The sequence below is a fragment of the Phalacrocorax carbo genome, chromosome 5 (genome assembly GCF_963921805.1).
Source record: "Phalacrocorax carbo chromosome 5, bPhaCar2.1, whole genome shotgun sequence".
NCBI classification, from domain to species: Eukaryota; Metazoa; Chordata; class Aves; order Suliformes; family Phalacrocoracidae; genus Phalacrocorax; species Phalacrocorax carbo.
The window spans coordinates 23,426,314-23,454,082 of NC_087517.1; the positions used below are offsets into that span (position 1 = coordinate 23,426,314).

Sequence of the window (27,769 nt, forward strand, 5' to 3'; positions counted from 1 at the left end):
TTTAATGAACTAAGGGATGCCTCTAAGCCATCTGTCCTTGTCCTCATGGGGGACTTCAACTTGCCAGATGTCAACTGGGAATACCACATGGCTGGGACAACAACTTCTTGGTACTGGTACTAAGGGAACCGACCAGGAAAGGTGCCTTCCTGGACTTATTGCTTATTAACAGAGAGGGCCTCATGGGTGAAGTGGAGATTGGGGACTGCCTTGGCCACAGTGACTATGAAACAGTCAAATTTAAAATCTATGTTGACAGAAGGAAAGCTGCCAGCAACTCGGGACATGAGGAAAGCAGACTTCAGGTTGCTCAGGGAACTGCTTAGGAAGGTTCCCTGGGAAAAAGCTTTTGAAGGTGCTGGGGTCCATCAGTGCTGGTTTAAGTGGTGGTTTAAAAAGCTGGTGCTTTTTAAGTACCACCTCCTAAAAGCACAGGAGTAGGCAATCCCAAAGTATAGGAAGTCAAGCAAGCAAAGCAAAAGGCTGGCTTGGCTGACATGGGATATTCTTCCTGAAATAAGGAGGGGAAAAAAAGTATATAGCCAGGTAAAGCAAGGTCAGGCGACATGGGAGGACTACAGGGATGCTGTTTGCCACTGCAGGGAACAAATACAGGCGGCCAGAGCTCAATTAGAGTTGAAGCTGGCCAGTACCGTGAAGGACAATAGGAAGGGCTTTTTCAAATACATTAATGGCAAAAGGCAGGCCAGAAATTACATTTGCTCATTGCTTGATGAGAATGGTCACCTCACAAGCAGGGACATAGGTAAGGCAGAGATATTTAATGCTTTCTTCACCTTGGTCTTCAACACTGATGGTGGGCTCAGGGACCTCCAGAGCCCTGAGCTAGTGAACCATGGGAATGATAAACTCCTAATAAACCCTGAACTTGTGCAGGACTTGCTGCTCCAGCTAGATCCCTCTATGTCGATGGGGCCTGATGGGATTCATCCAAGGGTACTTAAAGAGCTGGCTGATGTCATAGCGAGGCATCTCTCAATGATTTTTCAATGCTCGTGGGAATCTGGGGAGGTCCCAGTTGACTGGAAGCTGGCAAACATTGTCCCAGTCTTCAAGGGCAACAGGGATGTCCCCAGTAACTACACGCCTGTCAGTCTCACTTCTGTGCCTGGTAAAATCATGAAGAAGATTATTCTGGGAGTTACTGAAAAACACCTGAAAGACAACGCAGTCATTGGTCCTAGCCAGCACGGGTTTACAAGGGGGAAGTCCTGTTTAACAAATCTGATTTCTTTCTATGACAAGGTTACCCACCTAGTTGACCAAGGAAAGCCAGTTGATGTGATCTTTCTGGATTTCAGTAAATCTTTCAATACTGTCTCTCACAGTATCCTCCTGGACAAAATGTCCAGCGTACAGCTGGATAAACACATAATGCAGCGGGGGAGCAATTGGCTGATGGGTCAGGCTCAGAGGGTCATAGTAAATGGGGTTACATCAGGCTGGCAGCCAGTCACTAGGGGGGTTCTGCACAGATCCATCTTGGGGCTGGTACTCTTTAATCTCTTTGTTACTGACTTGGATGCAGGACTTGAGAGAATACTAATTAAGTTTGCTAATGACACAAAAGTGGGAGGAGCTGTTGACACTCTCGAGGGCCGACAGGCCCGGCAGAGGGATCTGGACAGGCTGGAGAGCTGGGCAATTACTAACCATATAAAGTTTAACAAAGGCAAGTGCCATGTTTTGCACCTGGGGCATGGCAACCCTGGATATACATGCAGACTGGGGAACAAGAGGATGGAGAGCAGCTCTGCAGAGAGGGACCTGAGGGTTCTGGTTGATGGCAAGTTGAACCTGAGCCAACAGCGTGCCCTGGCGGCCAAGAGGGCCCACCGCGTCCTGGGGTGCATCAAGCACTGCTTTGCAGCCGGTCGAGGGAGGAGATTGTCCTGCTCTCCTCTGCACTGGTGCAGCCTCACCTTGAGTACTGTGTGCAGTTTTGGGTGCCCCAGTACATTAAGGATATAAAGCTACGGAGAGTGTCCAGAGGAGGGCCATGAAGTTGGTGAAGGGTTTAGAGGAGAAACCGTATGAGGAGCAGCTCAAGTCACTTGGTTTGTTCAGCCTAGAGAAGAGAAGACTGAGGGGAGACCTCATCACAGTCTACAGCTTCCTCACAAGGGGAGGAGGAGGGGCAGGCGCTGATCTCTCCTCTCTGGTAGGACCCGAGGGAATGGCAGGAAGATGTGCCAGGGGAGGTTTAGATTGGATATCAGGAAAAGGTTCTTCACCCAGAGGGTGGTGGAGCACTGAAACAGGCTCCCCTTGGAGGCAGTCATGGCACCAAGCCTGACACCATTCAAGAAGCACTTGGACAACACCCTCAGAGATATGGTGTAAATTTGGGGTTGTCCTTTGCAGGGACAGGAGTTGGACTTGATGACCCTTGTGGGTCCCTTCCAGCTCAGGACATTCTACAATTTCCTCACCTAAGACAGAAATCATGTTCTTATATGGCTCTCAGTTACCTCACAAACCTTTAACATTCTAGAACTAGACAGAACTTTCTGTACCACACATTTGGGCCACTCCTGGACATGCAGCTAACCCTGCTGGCAGGGAAAGCACTGGCTCTGCTATTTGGCTAGTTCAAGTTGCCCTTGTTCCTGCAGGAAGGCAGATGACAACAAATGTGGTGTCAGTGCTCCTTTACTGCAAAGCCCAGTACCCAGACCTCCTCTGATGGTAGAAAACCACACCAAGAGAAAAATGGTCAGGAAGGAGACATTCAGGAAATTTGTTGGCAGAGCCTTCTTTTGAAAAAAAATCAAACCCCAAGTGGCAGGTTGAGGATACTGCATTTTGTTTCTGGAGGAGGTAGAGTTTGCCCAAATGCAGCCACATATGGAGCTGGAGGTCTTTTTTCCAGCAATGCAGGGGAATTACCCATTTGAAACTGCAGCTGTCTTATTATCTGCAGTTATAATGCCACTTCTGAAATTGTCTAGTACAAATTCCTCCAATTTCTACATATTTTAGATTGTAAGCTCTCTGGGGTAGACTGTTTTACTACATGTATGCACAGTGCAGAACTGTCAGGAATCCTCTTTAAACTCTTGCTTCCTAAAATGTGTTTGTGTACTGCTTCCAAGAGTTTCAAAAACAAATTGTACACTTCTCATATGGACAAAAGATATCTTGCATTTATGCACTGTACAATAAGAATTTTATTTTTAAAAAAAGCAGATGTGTATAGCACACCTTTCCTAGTATGTATGTAATCTATACCTTAATGGGAAAATATTGCTCTGAAAGAGCATAAAAAACTAATCACACTGGATTTGTCAGGCGAGTTTAAGTGATTATTGTTTTGCTTCATAACAGTAAAAGTGTTTAGGTGTGTGCCACACTGAAATAACCAATTTTAGTTTACCAAACTAACCCATTCAATGAAGCAGGACTAGCAATATTTTGATTTACTAGCCTACTTGATAGTCACTGCCCTCAAAAGTTCAGAGATTATTTAAAATTACTGACATAATTCTAGCAATGACAAACCGTATGTACATTACTGAAACAGATACTCCCATAGCCTATATTGTTTATGTTATGAAATATGGGAAAGCAATAATCACTGTGGATAGCTAAGGCTTGTTTTAAGTGCTGCAGAGTAAAATTGCTACTGCAGGTCTCATGTACTATATCTAGATACTAATGCACTAAATACATCAGTACGCCTGGGTTACCTTACCAGTCAGAATGGTCATTTAGCAGGTAGAAGGGTAATCCACAGCACAAATGAAATAAAATCCTTTTTTTTTTTCCTGCTCAGATTTTATAGCCTACACATGCTAATGAATGCACTGTATTGTGTTCATTATTTCTGCTGGAGTGTTTTTTTGTTGCTGCGTTTGGGGATTTTGGTATTGATGTTAAATGACCAGAATCAAAAAGCAACACACAATTAACATGTACACTTGCTATCCTTGTGATCTGACGGACAAGACAGAAAAGCTGGATTCAAACCTTCTTCCAACACAGAGTAAATCCTAGGAGGAAGATCTATTAAACTGTCTTCTTCATTCATGCTGTAATTTAAAAGAACATCATTCACTCTCAGACACACAGCTGTTTTTTCAAGAACATGCAATTCTGTATAATCCTTCAGTTCTCAGCACAAGTCACCTACATTTAAAGATACCGTAAGATTTAAGGGACTTCATGTAAGGGACAAAAAAAATGTAACTTTTTATAAATTCTCCTGCTCACAGATCACCTTGCTCGCAGAATACCTTGCTGCCCACAAGACTGACATAGCTTGCAGTTTACAAAATATGCCCAGACTTCTTACTTGAACTAACTTCATTCCTAGCCCTGAGAGCCAAGGTCATGCAATCACGTTACACAAGTACTTACAGCATATTTACGACGACGCTGAATGAAAGACTGGCATAGCTATCACCCACTGCCATTCAAACTTCCATTATCTTCCAAAGAGAACACCTGGAAGATTACCCAAAACTCAGAGAAGTGTCCTAAGAAACCTATTTTTCTCTGTTTCTTGCAACCGCTACAGATTTTGGAATGCTTCTTCGAGTGTTTTTTTTTTTTTCAAAAGTTACCATTACTACCTAGCTATTTTTTGGGGAGTGGTAGTATCTCCCATATTATAATATGAAATATACATATTTCTTGTCCTGAAAAGCATATTTTTTGCAAGAAGTCTTTTGAAAAGAACTCCAAACTCCTCTAAGAATTTGTTAAGCAATGGGTTATGTCAAAAGTTGAAGTTATAAACTCAGAGAAGCAATATATAAGCTTTTTCATGGCATTCGGTGTAATCAATTATACCATATTCTACCTTAGCAAAATAGAGACGTAAGGAATCAGAGGATTCTCCATGGTATTTTAAATTACCCCAAGGCCCCACACCTCCAAATATACACATACTTACAAAAGATCTGCTTATTTAATCAAATACCTGCTCATACCTCAGTAAAACTGATATTTTTTGAGAAATAGTTTAGCAGAGAGTTGCAACTGCAAGTCTTCACTTCCTAAAACCGGACCTTTATCTCAAACACTGCTACACTACAGAGCAGCATTGCAGACCCAAACACAAAGGCTGGACAGATCAAACATGTTTTTCTTTTCCACTAAATATGGAATCAAGCTCCAAGACTCAATTTTTATCTTCAACTCTCTCATTACCCTGAATGGACTCTTGTTATCTGGCAATCAATTACAGCTTCGAGATGAAGAAAGATCGACAGCATTACACATTGTCAGCTTTCTACAATGAAGATAACGTTCATTAAGCAAAAGCAAGGTTCTTTTTAGAGCAATCCTCCAGATTAGATTGAGTCCTCCTTTTGAATTCAAGGCCAGCACAAACCACCTTTCACTTAAGTGAAAGGCATACTGGTTTGGTCTGGTTTCTTTAACAGACTTATATGCGCATAGCTTTTAATGCCAAAGCAAAATACAACACAGAGACCTACCTATTGAAGAAGACAGCCTAAATGTAAATCAAATTTCCCAATGTGATCCTAGAAGGCACTCAGATTTTATGGTAACACACATGGTACGAGAATTATGTCGAACATACATTTAGCATCACTTCACATTAACATTGATAATATTGCCACCACATAGTCTCTTCACTGACAGTGGCATCCTTTAGATCAGTAAAGCTAACTAATATTCAGCCTTTTAGCTGGAGGTGAGGGGAGGCATACATTTCAAATGGCAAGAAAAGCAGCTTCTTTCTTTCCTTCATTCCTTTTTTTTTTCTTTTAATCAAAATTCCTTTAAAGATATCAAAGAGTCTTTGAAGTTATGGACACCAGACTTTAAACATGGAAACCATTCCAAGTATAGAACCACTGTTTAACAGCATTGCAATGCAATCCCTAAAGTCCTTAAGTTACTGTTTATTTCAATTTGGAATATCCTAAATATGCATTTATCCCATTATGTTGATACTCTAATAATCTAACTTCATAACAACTGAGTATGACAGCTCTTGTCATTCTAGAATACATGTGTACCAGCAGACAAAAGGAAAGCTTTAAAATATCAAATGCAAAACAGACTACAGAAAATTAGTAAAAATACAGATTTTTAAATCCTTAAGCAGTCTCATTAAAAAAAAGCCCACAGAACTACTTTTCTTCTTTCACCAACAGGAAGATACATCTTGTCTCTGCATGCACATGTATTTCCTTTTAAGTGAGCTACTCTCTTGTCTCATTTGGGAAAAAAGACAAACCCAACACCAAGCCAACAAAACCATGCACTCAGCTTCATTATTCTCTTACCTTTCTTAAAGTCTGAACTTTCCATATTGCAGAACCAACCAGAAAGGACTTTTTCATACTGCAGAAAATAAGGTAATGAAGCTATCATTTCTACCTCCAAGAAAACAATCTATTTGATAGCAAACTATTTTGTGGCTGGGTAAACACTAGCAAGTCATTGTCACATTGATCAAGGTCTCTTCCTAGTAATAGTAAGACATCAAACTGTATACTGTGAATCCAAATTTCTTTTTAAATTGGAAAAGATGATGACACATGTTCCATTTAAAATAGCACATTTCAACTGTGAGATTGAGAAATGAATCCAAAAACCCCACAAAGTTGACCTGTGTTGCTAAACCATGTCTTGAACAGCCCTTCTTCCACAGCATGTTTTAGGGAATCACAGAAACCAGAATTGGATACAGCCTTGAAAACTTTTAATGCGCTATAAAAACAAGGTGAGATGCTAGTATGATGACATAAAGCCAAGCAACAGTAATTTGGTAAGAATTCAATTCTAAGATAACAGCAAAAACACAGCCAGACAGCCCACTCTCAGCAAAAGGCTTTGAAGTGCATCACCATCCAACATGAACCACAAACCTGAGGCCACAGTCCTCCAGTACTGCGGCCCCAAAAGTCAAGAAGGTCCCACTCAAACTAAATCAGCAGTCAGTAGGGCAGACAGCAAGATGCAATCCCTGAAATTTAAAATAAAACAAATACCCAGATCTATATTTACCTCCTAACAATAGCTACATAACCAAAACCGTTTACCAAGACCCCGCAGTTCCACCTCTTCCAAAACACTAAACAGAATAACAACAAACAGCTACAGATTACCCATGAGAAAGTCTAACCTGGAAATTTAGAAATGCTTATGATTACTGGCTTTCCAGTCAAGGCGACTAACTTATTTTACAGAGGACAACACAGCTACTATAATCTCCAAACAACAAATGACATGAGAAAGTACAGGATATGACATCAGGGTAGCCGAAGTCAAACAGTAGAAAGAGGTGCAACAGAAAAGGGGAAAAATACATCCTGGTGTTCAAGTAAAGCTAGCTGTTTGAGAAGATCTTAACTGATAGGAAATTCCTGATGAGAGGGACATATATCTAAGCCCAGGGTCAGGAAAGAACAGAATCCATTTAATTCATCAAGAGTCTTTTTAAATGCACAGTGAAAATGCAATATTTCTCAGTCCCTGAGCCAGTAACACTGAAGCACACAACAGAGAAGTAGCAGTATTTCTCACTGAAGTTATCTTCTCTATTTAGTCACTTCTGTCTCCTAACACACACACCACCACCACCACCACCCCGTCACTGCTAAGGTGCCTAGGTGAACTTAAAATGTTTTTCTTAATAACCTACAGAGAACTGATCCTTTTAAAATGAGAAAGACTGTCCAAAAGAATGGGCAAAGGGATGCAGGCAAGTGAATGGTGGCTACTGCTTATGGGAAGCAGGGGGTGAAAGAAAGGAGGGGAAAAAGCTGGAAAAATAGCAGGCAGATAGATCATGCATTAGTCTACATAAAACCTATGGGAGGGAAATCATGTAACTGCCAAATTTTGGCCTAAAAAAGCTAATCCGTGGTAAATTTAACAAATTATATGAAAAATAATCTTCCCTATAAACATCAGAAGACAGCAGTTTTTGGCAAATATGACTTTAAAATCCACTTCCAAAGTACTTTTATAAAGTTTTTGTCTGCTGATTACAGATGTATGATTGTTGGATGGCAACTTGTTAAAATACAAAGTAAAGAAAATAAGGTTTTTCTGATGGAGAGGGGAAAAAAAACCACAAACAGAACAACTTTTGACCAATTTCCCATGAACTAAAGAGCTGATGAGGAAAAGCATTTTAGTTAGATCGTTGGGTTACTTGGACTCTGCCATTCAACATTAATTCTTCTGGTGCTGAAAAAAACAGGAAAATATTCTCTGTGTCCATCCTCTCCCCAAAATGCAGACCATTTCATTTTGGAAGCCTTTTTTGAAGTTTTTTTCAAATGACCATAGCTCACTTTTTAAAAATGCAGTTTGAGGGTTGTTTATTTCACTTTTCCCAATAGTTCAACAGTCCAGAAACTTGATCTAAAACAAAGAAAACTTTGGCTGCTGGATAGATAAGTAATTTTCTGCAAACCATTCTACGAAAGAAATCAATTCTTTAATGCTAAAAAAATGATAATGATCTTTAGACTTCATCTCTATGCTGCCAGTTTTTGGATTTCAATTGTCTGGCCAACAACCTGGAAAGGAAAAGTGAATTACAGAGAAATATGTTCCTGAGGAAACCTCTGGTAACACCTTGAAGAAAGAATTATGAATCAACTACTCAGGCCAACTCCAGATCAGCTAGGAGACATTTGCAGGTAACAATTTAAGAATGTTTAATTCTCCCTGCCTTTCAGCTAGGCACCCTATTCTAAGGATCCCTTGGCCAGTATGTGTCTCGTCAGATGGCTGTGGGCAGTAGAGACAGAGATGAATTTGCAAGTTGCTTACCAATGCCTTTATTTGGCCACGAACCTACAACATACACTCATGCGTGTGGGTATATGCCACAAGGATGGGAACTCAGAATGGCTCGTTCAGAGCTCAGGGAGTGATTCATATAGCAGAGAGAACAATAACTCCCCAAGGGTCTGTTCTATTGTAATTGGGGCTGAACCAGGCATGCAACTATGTCCAAGGCAAGCCAGTGATGCCTTGTTTCTGATGAGTCCCTCTACCAGTCCTACCCCTTGGAAGTACAACTGAATTGCCTGAAAGCCACACACAGCTCAAGAGCGAGGCACTGGTCTCCTGAAGCAACCAACAGCTCTTATTTCTGAGCTACATCATTTTCCCTACCTATTGCATAAAAGTAATCGTACTTTCCTTCAACATCACAGACATCCAACCTATTGCACAGGTATAAGCACAACCTGTCTGAGGTGCAGCACAGCACCTATGAAAGATAAGTGCTAATATAGGCAGTAGAAAGATTTTAAAAGAAAGAAGAAACCCAGCTGATTGAGCACCTTTAAAAATTATATCCCAAACCTGCAAAGTGATAATGTACATGTCTATGGCAGCTTTCAAGACTGAAGTCTGCCTAACAATTAATGGTGCTGATGGGTCTGAAAGCTACTGAAGCTTTTTGCAATATTCATTGAAACAATGTGTTTCATTCCATGGCATGCTGTGTCTCATTCCAATCCTGTTCATTACACAGAAGAGAGTCAACATTTAGTTTTATTTGGCATGTGAATCCTTGTAACAGGTAGGGTTTTGGCCAGACTTTTCTTTATGCTACCCTCTCCTGAAGGAATTTTTCACAAATCCAGTTTTTCCCATCTTGCCCCAGAAATTACTATGTCATTATTTTTGCAGTGGTTTTTCCCATATTAATGATAGGAGTTGGCAAGTATAGAATAATTAATAAAGAGAAGATAAGATATAGCATAGAACATTCAACATTACACCTACCTATCCATTTCCAAAACTTCTAATAGAACTCCACATGCACCATGTACAGGAAGCATTAGCATAGCAAATAATGCTATGAGCAACAGAACCACAACAAGGTCCTTCCTGAGTCTGTTGAATAATGTTTTGTGCAACAAATGAAGGGAAAAAGAACAACTGAAAGAACATACATTTTGTTACTAGTATCTTGAAAGCTTTTTATCTTAGGATTGCCACCCCTCACCAGCAGTAAGGAGACTGTATTTTGAAGACTGGTATCACCGTGTTTTGTCCTCTGCTCCCACACACCTTCGTTAGACAAAAACTGAATTCAACACATCAGTTAATGGGCGTAGTACAGAAACATCTGCCATGCCCATAGAGCAGAACAGTCCACTTGGAGGAAGACCTTCCAACATGCAAAATTCCTCTCCATGTCCAGTAATCCCTTCTAGGCTCTGAAAAGCAATATTGAGTTAGGTATCAGAGTGTACTTCCTATCACAAAATCCAAACCTGCAAGATCTTTCCCCATCATGAGAGCCCGCCTATGTCACTCTAACAGAAAATCCACTACAAAAAATACTCCACAGAAAAGTAGAATCAGTGAATAATAACCCTTTTGGAAGTGTCGTATCCTACTTAAGACGACTTATTCTGAACTCGTACAATTTAGAGTTTAAATAATAAAAACAGATTTCCTGAGTTGTTGGCTACAATACCATGTATGCAGATGTCAACACCGTGAACATATACAAGCTACATGTATGATATCCTGAATATCTTCATTACAAGGAATGGTATCCATTGCTTTGAAACTTGTCTCTATGTAACCCCAAGTGTCACATTTTCCTGCTTTTTTTAAAAACCTGGATTACTCACTTGCAGTTGTGATTATTCTGAACTGCCAAGAGCGATCAAAGAGCAGGTTCTGATTTGGCAGAAGGATTTTGGTGGCTTTTCAACACCAACTTCTACCATTTAATAGCAAACTGGCAGAGCCAGAGTGCCAGAATGTTTCAAAGAAACAAGCAGGTTTGTTAACATGGTCTTCACTGACCATTTTGCACTCTTCACAGCTGAAGACAGTGGTACCTGAGAGCAGGTTTATTGACTGGTTGACTCTTCCTGTCTAAAGTACTGCTTTAAGCATGTAGTCCATTTAGAGCAAATGTATAGTGAAAAACAAATGTATCTTCAGTAAAACTCTTTTAATGACAGCATCTGATTTGAACATCTGCTACAGTGACGGAATAATCCGCGATACAAAGCACTCATTTAAAATGCTTTTAATAAAGTTTTGTTCAAGACAACTTTTGTTTTGGCAGCAACTGGGTAGCCAACTAATACATCCTCCTGATGCTTCTTGTCATCTCTGATCACTATAGTCTGTGCCTGCATAAATGTGACACTAACCTCTCTAAAGTCCACCATAAAGCCTTAAACAATCACACCGAGGATCCATGCAGCTTTCTCCTGGAATGGAAAGATTCATTACACAGCTGTAAGGTCAAAAGCAGTAACTTTTCTTTCTTCAGAGTTAAGAACAATGTTCTGGTTAAGGAAAAACTACACTAAATGCATTGTTTTATGTTTGTATTCTACCAAGTTAGAAGAAAGATTAGAAGGAAATAAGATGGCACCCCTTTTGGTTGCTTTAGTCTACTAGAGATCCTCAGTCATTCAAAAGTAAAAAGTCCTTGTTAGTGTCCCATAGGGCAGTATCAGTGTTGCTGTATTAAACTGTACTACTACTATGACAGATGAACAAATATACAATACACAGACAGGAAGTTTATGCTTACAATCCCCCTATAAAGTAGGAAAAGCCTATTTCTATTTCACAGAAAGCACCTAACATCTTGGCCAACGTTATGCAAGATATCTGTGGCAGGAACACTAAAAGACTGTCTTCCTAGGTAGCAGACATCTGCCTTGAACACATTATGTCAAGAGAGATAAAAACTAATCAGCCTGGGCTGCACACGTGCAGGTGACGTGCTGCCTGCCTATCTTTACCAGCTCCCTTTTCATCTCTGTGTGGAGGAATCTGCAGCAATTACTGTTGCTTCCAGGCAGCTCTGTAAAAGGTATCCAAACAGAAAGAGAAGCAGAATTTGCCCATTTCAGCTTCATTTGCTGCAAAACCAGATGCTCCCTGTCCCCTTGGGGAAGAGGCAGTGAGCAGGCAGAAGCAGCACACTTCAAGTTCATGGGTCACTTGTTAGTGGTGCAGACTAACAGATCATAAGATAACACCAGTTTTGTGATACTCTCAAAAAGTGCTTCACACTCTGAATAAAAGCTCACGATTCCCCATCCCTCTATTTCCATGCTGAAAAGGATTAAAAGCCTGGAGCAGTCCTGAAGAAGAAACATCTACCTAGAGAAATACCAGCAAGTACAGCAAATTTCATTTGCTGCATTCAGTTATAAGGAAACAAACCAGGAGCTCTAAACACTTGAGTCCACGAAATGGCTGTTCTGCAAGAATTTAAAATGGCACAGGGCTTTTGCACCTATCAAAAATAAACAGTAGTTTCTGCTATCTAAGGAAGGAGTGAAAAGGAAGTTAAAAGCAGAGGTCACTTACTAAGCAGGAAGAGAGCAAGCAATGCCCCTTTCCACAGTCTTTTTGGTTCTCGCCCTCACTCCTCAGAAAAAGTAAACCACGAGGGAAAAAATAAATTGTGCACCTTTTCCCCAAATAAATTTGTCTGGAAGTTAGGGTAGAAAGGTAGTCCAATAACCCCCAACAACTTCACAGAATAAATTTGTCTTATTTTTTTGAGTTACACTACCAGTCATTTGATATTTGAAAGCTGTATTTGTGTCAATAGGAGTGTGTTTCTGTTGTTAATTCCCTGAACTTCCTAATCTCCTTACTTCTGTAGCTCCTACTGCCATTTCTGCCCTCATGATCATCAAAATCCACCCAGTGCAGACAGCCCACTGACCCTCAAGGCTGAGGCAAGTGCTCTGCTCCCTGGAGCACAGAGGATATAACGAACTGCCAATTGCAGTGTATAATTCTTAACCTATATTGTTCTCACCATTACATGGCGAGGAACACACTACAAACAAGAAATTAAACAAAAAATAATCCTAAGTCTTTCCAAATATATTAATCTATTTCACTTATAACATTGTGATCCATTAGAGCTTCAACTTCCATATACTTAATAGGAGGCCACAGTTTAACATCAATCACACAAAAAAGCTTATTACAACTGTAAGATTAAACTGGGACAGTAAATTTACCTCTAACTGTAATCACAAGGCTCATGAACCATGTTGGTTTTTGAACTACACCCTTTTAAGAAAAAAGGTATTAACATCAAACAACATTGCCAATTTCCTCCTTTCAAAATACCTGTACGGCACACACAGCATAGAAAATACTAAAAATTGAAACAAAAAAAATATTTATATTAAGTGATTTATACTGCAGAATCACAAGCTTCATGAGAAAACACCACACTATGGTGTTTTCACGCAATGGGGACCTTGCTCCCTGTGCTGAGTACAGCCGTGCTAGCTGTGAGTCAGCTCACTATGCTTCTCTTGTAAGCACACTGTCTAGAAGCGAGGTGGTGCTCAAAGAATCAGGCAACTAGATATTGTTCCTTAGGTTTTTGTGGTTATGGGGTTTTTTTGTTGTTTGTGTGTTTGGTGTTTTGTTTGTTTTATTTATTTATTTATTCACTCTACCAGCAGCCTCTGAACTGACAAGACAATCCAAGCTTCCCAGAATAGGGGAAGAAACTCATTTCCTCAAAGTCCCTCATCGGGAGGAGCCTCTCAGAATATGGCTCTAAATAGATATATTACACACACACAAAGCTGACATGTTAATGACTACACCTACATTTTCCTAGGACCATGCAGCATTGCTCCCATTCTACAGATAGGGAAAAAGTGAGATTTGTATGAAAGCACACATGAATGAGTGAAAATCAAGTTTAAGGCTAAGGAGAAAAAATATTTTGAACACAGCTTCAAAGCCTGTTGATACCAACAGTATACATTAAATTTAGTTGCAACTTTGTGTGCTGAACATTTTTAAAAATTCAGCACCCACCCAGTTCACAAAGAAACATCCTATGTAATCATCTGTCAAAAATTTGGTTTCAGTGTTGCTCAGCATTATCATTAAAGAAATCTGCATTACAGCCATTTCTTCTATACAGCGCCCATCGCCTAATTTTAAACCAGCTTTCTTTTCTGCTATACTATCACTTTCATTCACGTTTTAGACGACAGAAAGAAGAGATTCTCATTCCTTTCAACACAGTCCCTTCCCGAGAACTGCCTACCTTGCAGGGTGAGAGAAGAACAGACATAACTGAACAAAGTCTGTGATCACGCAAATAAAATTTCATAACATAAATGCAGTTAAAGCCCTGAGGGCAAACAGAAATTAGGAAAGGGCAGAGTTATAAGTCTTTGATATTGCAAATTTAAAAAAAAATTTTCAGGTATATAGTCAAAACATATTTCGAGAGACCAGAAAAAATACTAATGTGCACTTAACATCATCCACCATGTAGAAGCACCTGAACACTCAGCTGCATAGCACTTGTCCTACAAAATTAACCACATTTCTTCCTAGTTAAAGGATAAGGACGCTACACTGCCTTCTGTGGGCCGCTGCAGCCATAATTTAAGCAAAAACAAGTGTGATACAAGTTCTGTTCCCCAACTGACAGGAGACAATGCAGAACTTCTTAAAATGGCTCACACCAGAGGTAGGGGAGGACCCTAAAATTCCTCGGATGGCTGTAGCATGCTTCCTGGAGCCTGCATAATTCCTACAGACAACTTGACAGAGACAGAACAGCCAGTGCTACTGGGAGGCAGCAGTATACCTTACCAACAGTTGACAAATGAGGATGCATTTCACCTGGCGTACATTTACCACAACTGCCTCCACACTCATGACTTTGGGGGTAACTAGACACCAAGCTAATCACTCAGAAGATTTTTTTAAAACTGAATAAATCTATCAACAATCTATGATAGACTTAGAGAGGATCCAGAACTGAGCCAGGCTTACCTCCATCAGTTAGAAAAGGCGGGACAGTCCAAATGAGACAAGGCCTGTACAGTCAGACAAGGCTAAAACCCTGAGGAGTCTCCAGATGCGCGGGGGTAGCTGTCACGCAGGCCACACTCCCTCCCCCGGCCCGCTGCTTTAGCGGGCTATCTCGGTGACAAAAAGACAACTGAAATTTAAGAACTGGTAAAAGCAACTGAATAAAAACACATCAGGAAAGTTTCATCAACAGCAGTTCCCAAGGAGAAAAAAAAAATAGCCAAGTTGGAGGCCGCCCTCCTTGCCCTGCCTGTGGCCAGTGGGCACACACTACACGCCCCCAGAGGTGGCAGCCAGGGTGGCTGCAGATACCACACTGCCAGAGTTAATACACACACGTGATAAAGTCTACACCGAGGAATACTTCCAAATATAAGGTGGCAAATGCAAACACCAATAACTGAGCACACCATGCAGGTTTTGGTATAACTGTTAGAAAAAAAATCAGTTTAGTCTCTAATGAAACCCCTTGAGATCCCTAACAGGTAAGTCATACTACCTATATTGAGGGTTACCTGAATCACTAATTCACTATTTTCATTTACTGTTCTCACATAACAAAATATTGTTCTGTGAGTACTACATGCTAACATGATTATTTACCAAATGAGAGAACTCGTACTAAAAATGTCTTATTTTGCAAGAAATAAACTCTTCCGCTCAGTGTCTTTGGATCATTCACACAGCAAACCCAATAGATTCAATGACTCAATGAATGTAACAAAAAGCAATTGTAATGATGTGTCTTGACTTAAACCTAAAAACCATGCGGAATTTCCATTATTAAAGACTGAAAAAATACTAACAAAATCTGTTATTTCTCAAAAATCCCTCATTTGGACCTTTATCCACAACAACCTTAAAACTGGATTTCACGTCTACTCAGGTGGTAGCTGGTACTCAGACAGAATTTTGACACCCAAGATAAGCCAACATTCCTCTCCAGTCTTTCTAGACACAGGCGCCTAAGGTTGCAACTCCTAACTGCATGAAGCACTCACCATTGCTGCTGGCTCTACAGCAGGAGAGCTCCCACACCGTTCCGTGCCACAGGACATGAGAGGAGAGACTCCTGGCTGCATCCTTGCAAAACCATGTCACCCAGTGCACCTCCAATTCAGCGTAGATAGTCGACACTTGAACATCCAGAAGGTTCCTCCTTCTACCACATTGACCGGCTCCCTTTAGCAAAGACTACCCTCCCTCCAGCAAAATCAACAACGCGCACAAATGAAAGCTGACCAGGGAGACTGTGATTTGAGGAGGAAAATGACAGTTTAGAGAAGCACAGGGAAAGCAGAGGACCAGGACGAGACTGGAGGTCACCTCTGTGGCCCAGCACCAGTAAGGGAGGGAGACCAGCAGTGGAAGGCCAAGGGACCCGGTCTAGAAGAGAGCACACACCTCATCTGGAGAGCCATAGAGATGGTGGCACACCGCCAACTTCTGCAACTTCTGACAGTCAGTGGTACTGCTGCCTCATAGCTCACTTCCCTTAGAAAGATGGGATTTCAAAGCCATGAGAACAACAAAAAAAGTAAGAATAGCAGGTTCTCTCTCTTTTTTTTTCTGTGAACAAACTTGAAGAAAAAAAGATTTACAGAAAACAGCAGGAAGGTAGTGTCAGACACTGGCAGAAATTGGTGCCTGTTGTTTGCACTTCTCCAAAAGAGAAAAACAAGTGAAAGGCTCAGAGAGAACAGCATGTTGAGATTTAGCCAGGAGAACAAATCAGGTCAACTTTCAATCACACGACACGGGCGGGGAGGAATATATGTCACTATTAAGGTCATTTACTGGAAATTATTTTGTTGTCATAGCTTCAATATTTCATTCCCAAATTATGATATAGGTTGCAAGTATAACAAATAGGGAGAAAAATACAAGAAATACAATATTAATACATAATCTAACAACAACCAGACTCTGCTTTTTTGTGAACTCCACATGCTTCTGTCTCTGTTTAAATGCAAACATCAATATAAAAAGCTAAAACTCATGGTACGGCAAAACTAGCACAACTAATATAGCAGCCAAATTTTGTATCATCTGCAACACTCATCAGCAGGTTTAGCAAAATTACATATTTGAAAAACGAAACATGTTTAAGAAGTATATAATAAGAGACAACAGGATTTTGGAACATTTTTACTAAAAAGCAGCTGAAGTTTTTGTGTAAGCTTACCTTGTTTATGAGACTGCTATGGGGGATGGGAGGTCCTAACAACAACATTAGTATTCCTGGTGACTAAACAGACAGCTCATCAAGACTTCACACACACATTTTGTGTGTATATATAAATGTATGTACAGGCACGATATATAAAATTGCCTCTTAATACTAACCACTTGGATGTTCTGGATGTGACAGCATGTATCAAGCAAGGGACTGAAAAAAAAAATAAGAAAACAACAAACCTATGGATGCAGAATACAAAATACCATCTAACAAGGAAGCAAAGACCACGACATTTGGCTTTGATAGTTTGAATACTGGTGTTACCCCTCATAGGCATTATTAGTATCACAATCATTTAATAATACTATTTAATTAGAAAGAAGTAATATGCCATCTGGTTATATAAGTAGAGGCAAATTAAATAGTCAATGACCTTCATGAAAAGCAATCACATACTGAAGGAATAACATCACAGCAAAAAGTGCTTTTTGTATCTCATCTAAAACCTCTAAGCTTGCATCTTCAGGAATTACTCTGTTGCCTCCTATAGTAACTTTAAAATATAAAAATCCCACTCATCATAAGGGCTCTTCTTAATAGTAAATACAAAGGTACTATAACAAGAATTACTCCACTTTTTTCAAAGTTTGTAGAAAACTTGAAAGAAAGCCTTTTACCATGGTTCCGTACTGTAAATAAAACTACTGAAACTAAAATTCAACACTAATAATCAAAAAGTTTCTAAAACATGTATCAAAGACAGCAACCACTCCCAAACAACAGCCAGCTCAAGGAATAACTGACTTAAAAAAGAAACAAAACCCAAACAAAACCCCTAGTGACTAATACCAATAAACCTATTCTTAATAATCTATGATCACCACTACCACAACTAAAACAAAAATAAATCACTTGGTGTAGATAATCACACCACTCTTCTTCAGTGTAAGTTCTCACCTGGCTGGCAAACAGAATATAGCAGGGGGGAAAAGAGCTGGAAAAGGGAGGCAGGACACTTTCCTGGATATACCTTAGCAATAACAAGGGACTTTTACTTTGAGAAATTTCAAAACTTTTAACAGAAGTTGTATTAAAAGATGTAACAGAACGGTTAAGAACAGACCATTACCCATCAAGACGAAAAGAATTTGCCATTAAATTAAGACCTCCAGCATAATACCTGCAAAATATTTTCCTACATAAACTAACATAATATTTGTAAATGATAAAAAACCAAAGCTATTTCAAAGTTACTCTATTTTTCATCATAAAACCAACATGTTTAAGAGAAGTAGTTTCACTACAATCTTGTATGTGCAAATACAGTCTTTATAATATCACTTAGAAGAATTTAAAGCTTGCTGCAAGTCACGAGTGTCAACCAAAAAAAATTTATCCTGTCTAAACAAATATATTTTAAATTATAATTCTGTATATAGTAATTTTAAAATACATGTTTCTACTGATGTTGTAGAGAATATTATTCATAATGTGTGGGGTTTATTTTCCATTGCGCTTTGTAATGGAAATAAAACTTAAAGGACACTAGACACTACTTCTCTTATTACTTTTACTAGGATTAAGCGAAGAAATAGCAAAGACCGCAACCTCCCTGAGGACCAAAATAGCTAGAAAGAGGGTATTAGGGCACCCCAAAAAAAAAGAAAGTCATTGGCTGAACTACAGCTGCAAAATTTAGGTCAAAACTGGAACTTATAAGAACACAGCATTAACTAGGAAAAACGATACTTAACAAATGCAGCCATGCAGTGTACACGCCTGATTAGCCTAAGCCACAGAAGTGAAAGAAAAGTATTAGAAATCCTACTTGTAGCTTCATCTGAGTTTGTCTCCACAGAATCAAAAGGTCCAAGAGTTCAGTGGTGGAGAAGAGAAAGGGGGAACACCTCTGCTATTAAAGCTGTGTGATCCCAAGGGCATCAGAGACCCACTAAGTGAAGACCAGGATCTGAATTTTATTCTTTCAGACTTACAGGAGCTATGAAAAGCAACTTAAATATTTATTTGTATATTTAGCGTTACTTCCCAATTTGTTGCCGTTACACATATAGTTCAGAGGTTTTACTACTTAGCAAAAAAAGTAAGAATTTGCCCTCCACCAGAAGCTACAGCTGCAGGGCATAGGGCTTGAAGCATCTATATGCTTTGATCTCAAAGTACAGTCATAAAATTAAATATCTAAAAGGTTGGGTGTATGTGACATCATACAATGGATTTTTCTAAAAGCATCAAGATTTCCCATTATTATATCTCAAAAACAATATTTTAATTCATTTTCTCTTACAAGTATAGCTGTATTAGAAGTCCAAAGGAAGGGAATCCAGTACTTGCCAATCTCCAAGTAATTATGGTCTGGCTTCATTTCCTGCAAAAGGCACTCTGGAGTTTCTTACCACCACCCTCATCTCAAAATCTGAAGCGCTGAGTGCTTTGTTCTTAAGGACGTTACAGAGAAAGCACCGCAGCCTTTAAGTTTCCGCCCACTTAAAACTGTGCAGATATGATGAGGCAAGATACATTGCTTAATGCTCCTGCTGCCACCTCTCAGCAAGTGGAGGCGGTCCCAGGGAATATGGACCTTCTCTGTGACATTCAGTTTCACGTAAAAGCTCCAGTAAATTAAGTTTCCCATTCCAAAGCAACCAGATTCCCGTCACAGTTGTGTAATCATCCAACAACCCCAAGCTTTCCTTCTAAATCCTTGGAGGACACTTGTCAGCCTCAGAGCCTCACCAGCTAAAGCTAAAAAGGTCTTTTTAGCACAGGGTGGATAATTTTTCTTATTTGTATATTTTCAAAATATGCCTCAGTGTTAAATGTTTAAGCTAAACTTGGAGCGATAAGAATCTATGGTGAGGTTTAGAGTTTATGATCTATTAAATACATACAAGGGAAAAATACATTCAAACCATATAAACTTTAATGCTCTACTGGCAGCCAAACCATTACATCGCTGGAAGCTGTGATTGAGACGCCCAAATTGGAGCTCTGAAGTGCTTGACCAGCTTTCGCCAGCAACTGTTTCTGCCATTTTCATCTGCTCAACCACTTCAACAGTTGGTTCACTCAGAACTGCCAAAGGAGCAATCAACAACTGAGAAAGCAGGAAAGCCTGGCTTTATTTGTCAAATGATGAACAAGAAGAAATGGTGACTGGATTTATCTATTAACTCTGAATCTTACAAGGCACGGTGACCAGAAATAACTGGTTCATTTCACAAACTACAGACAAGTATACTTAATCTGGTTTAAATGCAAAACATATTTGGATGTATTTGTTTCTTCTTATGTATCTAGCACAATTTGGCTAATAAAGTTAGCTAAAAGCTGTCTAAAGCATGGGGAATTATGTTTCTTAAACATTAAGAATCTAAGCTGCATAACTACTTAAATAAATGCACATAGATGCATACCCGCCTGCCTAGCAAGAGGGATGATCAAATTAGACCAATTAGAATCAACTTTTCTTTAGGAAAAATAATTAAGCACAAATGCAAAATAAAATTAAAAACAATTATTTAATCAGGATTTCCTGCTTGCTGATTTAAGTCATGATTAAAATTAGTAATATAATCACTGTGATTTCAGTCAATCCCTCCAGCATGGACCCATTCCCGAAGACTCGCACAGCCCCAGCCCTGCCCTGTCAATCTTCAGCATGTCTAACCACACCTAAGCCCTTCTGCTCCCCTCTTCTGGGACTAAGTTTGACTGAGGTCGGTTAAAGCTTACAAGCATTCATGTTCCCACCACCTACCGCATCCTCCCCAGGGAAAGGCTGGTTGCCAGGATTTTTCTGCTGGCGTATCCTGGCGATCTGCTTAGGAACGAAAGAAAGGAGCAAGACCGCCAGAGAGAAGGTGCTTCGGAAGGAAGCAGAACCTTAGTTTCTATCCCAAACAGAACACCTCAATAGGGATGGAGTCAAGATGAAGGGAAATGTAGGATCCAAAATACCTTCTGATGCCACTAATCCTTCTCTCCTGCTACCAAACTCAATCCTTCAGTACTGAACATAAAGTGCTGTACTTGTCCCTTGTTATCTTCAGCAACCGTTAGAAGTTTCCCACTTGCAAGCCCACCTGAGATACAGGGTTATATTATGGTGGCCAGCTTCTATTTAACCACTCCCCAGCGATCCCAACTGGAGACCGGCATTCTCAACAGAAGCCCTGACTACTCTTCTCCTCCACATACCTTCACCTTCAGTCAGAGCAATTTGGCAAACCAAATTTCCCTTTTCCTCTTTTACAACTGAAACACACCAAGGCAAATGGAAAGAACTTCCACATAAGACAAAGCTTTTCTTTGCTCTACTTGTGTGCTTTTATGTTTTAGGGGAGCTACAGTTCAGGAAATACTCTACCACATAAATACAATTCACTAACGTCAACATTTTATTGCATTAAAAAACTCAGCACAGGGGCAAGAAATTTAGTATGGGAGTAATCTGGATTGGGAGCAAGTACAACTTCAAAACACAACCTTATGCTTCCTGCGTTCTTGATATAAAGTATTGTTTAAGTCTGTCACATTTCTGTAATCTCCATTCTTCAGGTAGCAACATTCTGTAGACCTAACTTTGACCCTGATGCGCATATATACAGTAGCCTTTCCCAGGAGTCCCAACAGTGTTTTGCAATCATTTAGGATTACCAGGCTCTAAGAAAATTCAAAGAAATGTCAAGAGTAATTGCAGACCAGAGTTATTACTAATAAACAAGTTTACTTCAGCTTGCTGAAGAAAAAAAATTTACTTGCTGAAAGAAAAAGCAAACAAGAAAAAAAATACATAACAAGCTTTTTATCTGAATGGAGATAATAATAAATAAATACATCCTGTCCTTAAAGATATTGATTCTCTCTCCATTTAAAATGGAATAGGTTAATGGGAAATTCCATTCTAGGCAAGTTAGAACAGAATTAAAAGAAAACTATTAGCCAAGTACTAATTTGCTTTATTCTCTGCAGCACTTGCCTTTAGAAAACCAGATTCAAACAAGAGCCCATATATATATTTTTTTCTATATATATAAATATGTATTTTTTATATATATATAAAGGTCACCTTTTCCCACTTCTCATTTGGGCTTACTATAAAATCTAAGAATTTGGCGTAAACATCACCTCACTGTGAGAGCCACATCTGCAACAAAACCAGCAGTAATATCACAAGCTAGAATCTGTGCATATCAGTGGAACAACATAAAGCCTTACACAACACCTGCTCATGCTACTGCCAGCCTAAATAATCTTTTATGATTGCTATGCTCATCCTAATTAAAAAATATACCATCATCTTTAAATGCAAAGTGCTCCCTTTCTTCTCTGTTCCCACTTAAACTGGACAAATCCATAAAATTCTCAGTTGACAGCTGAATGGTTAAAAAAACCCCACAAACCTACTGAGAACTTACTGGTTAAGCAAATAAAGCAGCTGAGTTTTTACACTACAAGCACACAACAGAAAAAACCAACCCTGGAAGTGTTAATAAGATCAGGTAGCTTTCACGTTCATGGACTAATATACTGTATGTAGCACATGTGACACAACATGGCACCTAGAAACATTTTCTAGGCTGGAAACTTAAGGAGGAAATAAACTGTACCTTTAAGCTCAGATGGACAGCTACCACCACATTTTAGGTAACAATAAATACAAACAATACATATTTAACAAATTTAAAAGTCACCAACAAAATTTGCTAAATCTGTAATGTTAGTTCTTCAAAGAGTGTCAAATACATGTGATGAGTTTACCATTTTGTCATCATACGTTAACTTGGACTCAAATTTGAAAACTGAAATTCACATTCCTGTCGTGGGAATTCAAAGTTCTTCTTGGCCTTCTGTTTTGCTTTTAGTAAACTGTTCAAAGCCAACAGCACACACAAAAAATAACTTGTAAAGCATCATGTGTGACTACTAGACACTGCGGCACCGCCCCAACCTCAAAACAGGAGCTACTCCAAGATGCTCATATGTATCTCCCAAAATCTCTTCTGTCTCTCTGCCTAGTCAGCAATGGCCTGAACATCCCCCATTTAGAAAACAGCACTTTCCAGCTATGCGCTTTGGTCTTTTTAGTTACACACATAAAGCAGTCAGAAGTCAAGAAACTTCAAACATGAAGTTTTGTGATTGCAATTATGGAGCCATGGCACAGGAGTTAGCCACACAACCGCATTCTGTATGTAAAGTAACACTGCATAACAGTCCTCCCAAATTCCTGATGGCATCTACTGCAGGGCTTTTGAATAAGTGACCACATATCCCACACATAAGTTATTGGCATCTAAAACAATTGACAGAACTACAGACTTTTACAAGCTATACTGAAATGCAAACAAGAGACAGTTCTGGTACAATAAAAGTGTAGAGATGCAACTGTATTCAAGCCCATCCCGGCCCTTTTATTTCAAAACCTTAAAACATAAATTCAAATCTATACAGCTAAGCCATGATAGCCTTGTAAGCCAAGGTAAAGAAGATAACAACCAATAAAAAAAGTTCCTGTAATGTTGTAGTGTGTTTCAAAAAAGATTGTTTTCTCTAATTTCACCTGTATTTCCCAAGTAGTCCCTTTTTGATACTGACAAGGCATCATTTTTAAAATAATAACTTTATGCGATAGTTATATATGCCAGAGCATATATAACTCCCTGCTGTCTCCCTATTAGAGCTTCAGAGAATATTTTTAGGACTACCTAAACCAGGGTGCTGGGGGGTTCTGTTCTTAAAAATCAGAACCTTGAAGAGCCCATGTGACAGATGTGGGCTTATGCCAAACTTTCACTGTGAATCACAGGTAAGGTCGGATAAACCACAGCACATGTGGTGGGCTCAGCGAAGGCCCACGCATCCAAAGGCAACATGGCCATCGCTGTCACGGAAGCCAACCAAAGGGACTGGAATCCACAAATGAGAAGGCCAGGCAAGACCACAAGCTCAGCCCAAGTGCCCAATGCGCCGTATCTGGAAATATTACCCACTCAAAACCAGGACAGGCATCAACAGCAATGCAGCTCTCATCCAGTATGGGCCACCAGCCTCGTGCTCTACTCCAAAGCTCGCAACCCATTGACATCACAAGGTATCACAAGTTCAGAATCCATGAGAGCACAAACTCCTATAAATACATCGCACCGCAAATATTGCACACTTATCAGTTTGAGCTGACATCGTTCCTTCATGTACATAGGCCAATGGCTATGAACATACTGACATGTTTATAGTTCAGAGCCTATTGCTTTCACAGAAGATACTTCACTGTAAAATGTATGCGCATAAAGTAAGGTGTGCCAATAGCATCCCATGAGCAAGAACACAAAATACAAACCCAAGCATGGCTGGCAACTTATGCTGATTTTCCAACAGAATTACCTAGTGAGGATGCACAATTATCACGACGCAGGAACACCGCACAAATACAGTACATTAGAGTACCAAGCAAACACCAGGGTTTTGATTACTCAGTAATCCCTGAATCTGTATTAGAGGATGCAAATTACAGTACCTGGAAAAATCCAACAGCATGAGTAGTAAGAAAGAAAAAACTAAAAAGGCTCATCATCACATTAAAAATTAATTTCACAAATATGTTCTTCCTTGTCTAAATAGAAGTACCCAAAGAACACCATTTTTTCTATAAAATAGATATATAAGTTGTGCTGCAATAATCATTTCAGGCTTGTGTGCAAGGTATCTGAAATACATCCAAAAATACCCCACATATACATTCTACATGAATATTACATGCACCCATATTCATAACAAGTGTTGCAACACTGAAGAAACCTACTCTTAATAAACTTAAATTACATATTTGGTTGTTGTTTTTCTGACAGCTTCAGTTTCCCAGAGCAGACGAGCACAAAATGCCTGCCACTTTACTCAGCATCTTTAACATATACCATAATTCCTTTCCAGGTATTTTCTAGAGCATTTCATGTCAATCTACCTGCAGGAGCATGTGCAAAAGTGACACAGAGTGATACAAGTCTGACAACTACTGGCATGGAAAATGGAGAAACACGGACTGCGTTATACATTTTCAGGATGTCTAATCCCTGTTACCAAGTCCTTACATTGCTTATCAACCAGGAAAGAAAAAAAAAAAAAAAGAAACAACAGAAAAGCAAGCAAGCAGCTACAGGAAGACCTGAAAAACAAAAGACTCCCCATTTTCACTATTATTTCTATTTTAAGTTAGCAAGTTTCCGGCTTGGGCAATGACGTTTTGCAGACGCTACAAGAAACGCTACACGGTCTTCATTAAACTGGGGCAAATCAAGTAAAATTATACAACTGCTCGGTATGCAAGTATCCATGTTTAAAAGTTCTCCTCCGCCACTAACCGGCGTTCAGCAAGTAGTTATTTTAGCTAAAAGCACCAAGCAATTCACTAGCTGTATAACTGCTACATCTTGTGGCAATACATTTCAACGCAAGAAGGAAAACCAGACAATACCCGAAAGGGAATAGCGAAGGGACTTGTTTGCTCATAACCTTCATACAGATATTCCCTGCAAACACCCACAACACCCTGCTGTCGCTGTCGGTGTAACACAAGAGGGGAGGAGCAGGGGAGGGAGGAGAAAAATATTATCATCTAAGGCGTGATGGAGGACAGGAGAAAGTTGCAGTCATTCCGTGGTGGCCGTAAAGCGCCCTGTCACTTCTGGCCGTAAAACCGGCCGCCCCCGAGGGCGCCATCCCCACGGGGACGAGCCCTCCGGTGTCGGCCCCTCTCTCCTCCCCACCTCCATGATGCCAAAAGTGCCCGACTCCCTCCATCCAGCAACAACGGCCGCATCCTCCGGCGCAGCACTTTTACTTTGCCGCCGGCGGAGGGGAACCGGTTTCGGAGCGCCGCCGCGGGAGAAGAAGTGAGCGGCGGCAGGCGGCCGGCCCGGGAGCGCAAGGAGCGCGGCCGATCCCCCTCCGCGGCCCGGCGGCAGGGGGTGAACAACGCGGCGCCACCGCGCTGAGGAGTGGCGGCGGGAGGCGCGGGCGGGGGCGGCGGGGCCGCGCTTGCCCGGCGCCCGAGGCTCCCCTCGCCGCCGCCGGGCCCCGGCGCTGACCCGGCACCGCCGCCTCCGGGGGCACCGGCCTCTCCCGCCGCCGTTCCCCGCCAGCCCGGGACCGGCCTCCGGCGGCGGCTGCCAGCGGCCCCTCCCCGAGGGCCGGGCCCCCCGCGCAGCCCCGCGGCGCGCTGGTTACCTTCCTTGGGCGGCTTGCCGGGCGGCGCGCCGTGGAGCTGGGAGGCCGCCGTCGCCGCCGCGGAGCAGCCCTGCAGGCTCGGTGGGGACGTGGAGAGCCGGGACCAAGATGGCGGCCCCTCCAAACTTCCACTGCTACTTTGGACACTCATCAAGCTACTTTCCTGGAGCCCGGCAGCCGCCGGGGGCGGCGGGGGAGGCGGCGCGGCGGGGGGACACCCAACGCCGCGCTCATGGCCGGGGGGCCGGCCCGACACCGGCGCGGGGAGGCCGCCGGCGGGGAGCGGGCTCCGGAGGCAGGCGGGGCGCGGGAGAGACGGGGCGCGGGGCCAGCGCAACCTGCCCGCACCTCTGCACTGCGTCGCCGCCGCCGAGCAGCCGCCTGTGTCTGAGGCTAACCTTCCCCGCCGCCGCCGCCGCCGCCGCCGGGGAGGGGAGGGGAGGGCGCAGGCGGGGAGGGGTCATGCGCAAACACGATCGCGAGTCGAGCGAGCGCCGCGCTCCGCCGGCGCCCAGCCGAGCCGTAGCCGCCCAGGGGCGGCGGGCGGGGAGCGGCGGCCCCCGCGCACGCACCTGCCCTGCGTCCCCGCCGCCCGGCCCGCAGCCTGACCCACCCCCCCCCCCCCCATCCCCGCGCACGGCCGGCCGGCCGGCCCGCGGCGGGAACCTCCCTCCCCGCCACAGCGCGCACCTTCTGTGCAGCGCTCCGCCGGCCGCCGCGGCGGGGCCGGAGGTGGCTCCCCCGAGGCCGCGGCGCCTCGCTCCGTGCAGGTCTCCTAGGCGGCCCGGTCCGCCCGCGACGGAGCCGCCGCGCCTTCCCCTGCGCCCCGCCACCATGACCGTGGTGTGGTGGCGGGGGGCGGGAGCGGAGCCCGTATGCGTCGCTGCCGTAAGTACGGGCAGGAACAGCGGGGCCGAGCGGGGCGCTTGCCAGCACCGTCTCAGGGAACGGTGTTTTTGCAGCTCTTCCTCCAGGGGCTGGCAGGGGTCGGCCGCATTTCAAGTGTTTGTTCTTTTCCCGAGCAGGACGGCGTGGCGGTCGAGACTCGGGGGGAGCCGCGAGAAGCCGTTGTCCTGAGGGAGACGGTGTTTCTCGCCGGCTGTAACCTGCCTCGCTGCAAAGCAGCGGCTCCCAGCAGATGAGCTGGAACTCGGGTGGGAGCCATGTGCCAGGCCCCGCCACCTCTCACCTGCCTCACCCAGCAGGCTGAGCTCCCAGCTGGGCACCAGCCATGACCTGTGCATCTTTCAAAACGTACCTCTCCGCCTTGAGTTAGACTGAAGTGCAGACATAGTGGAATTTAAACCCAATTTTCAGTTTTTCTTTCACTAGAACTAACATAGTCTCCCCTGAGAATGTGAGATACCTGGCAAAGTCAGTTCTGGAACAAAGCCTTTTAATTTATGAGTGCAACTTAGGTACAGCAATGACTTTGAGTACTTAAAAAATATCATGGTTTGCAGATATATTGTATTCTGCGTATATAGAGAAGTATATTAATTAGCCAGGCATGGCGCTCAT

At 42.1% G+C, this 27,769-nt stretch overlaps 1 protein-coding gene across 3 annotated transcripts in view; it reads right to left on the reverse strand.

Annotated features, from left to right (window-relative positions):
- Positions 1 to 27,065, reverse strand: part of TLK1 (tousled like kinase 1) — a 72,423-nt gene extending 45,358 nt beyond the window's left edge. Inside the window, exon 1 of one of the 3 annotated variants that reach the window (XM_064451576.1) lies at positions 26,939 to 27,065. Coding sequence is in view for 1 of the 3 variants with exons in the window: in XM_064451577.1 (XP_064307647.1) it covers positions 26,249 to 26,399 (151 nt within the window). In the remaining 2 variants the exon portion in view is untranslated. Of the gene's footprint in view, positions 1 to 25,788; positions 25,808 to 26,248; positions 26,686 to 26,938 lie in introns of those variants that run through there. The other 2 variants (XM_064451577.1, XM_064451575.1) reach the window with 2 other exon arrangements.
- Positions 27,066 to 27,769: the final 704 nt, after the last annotated feature.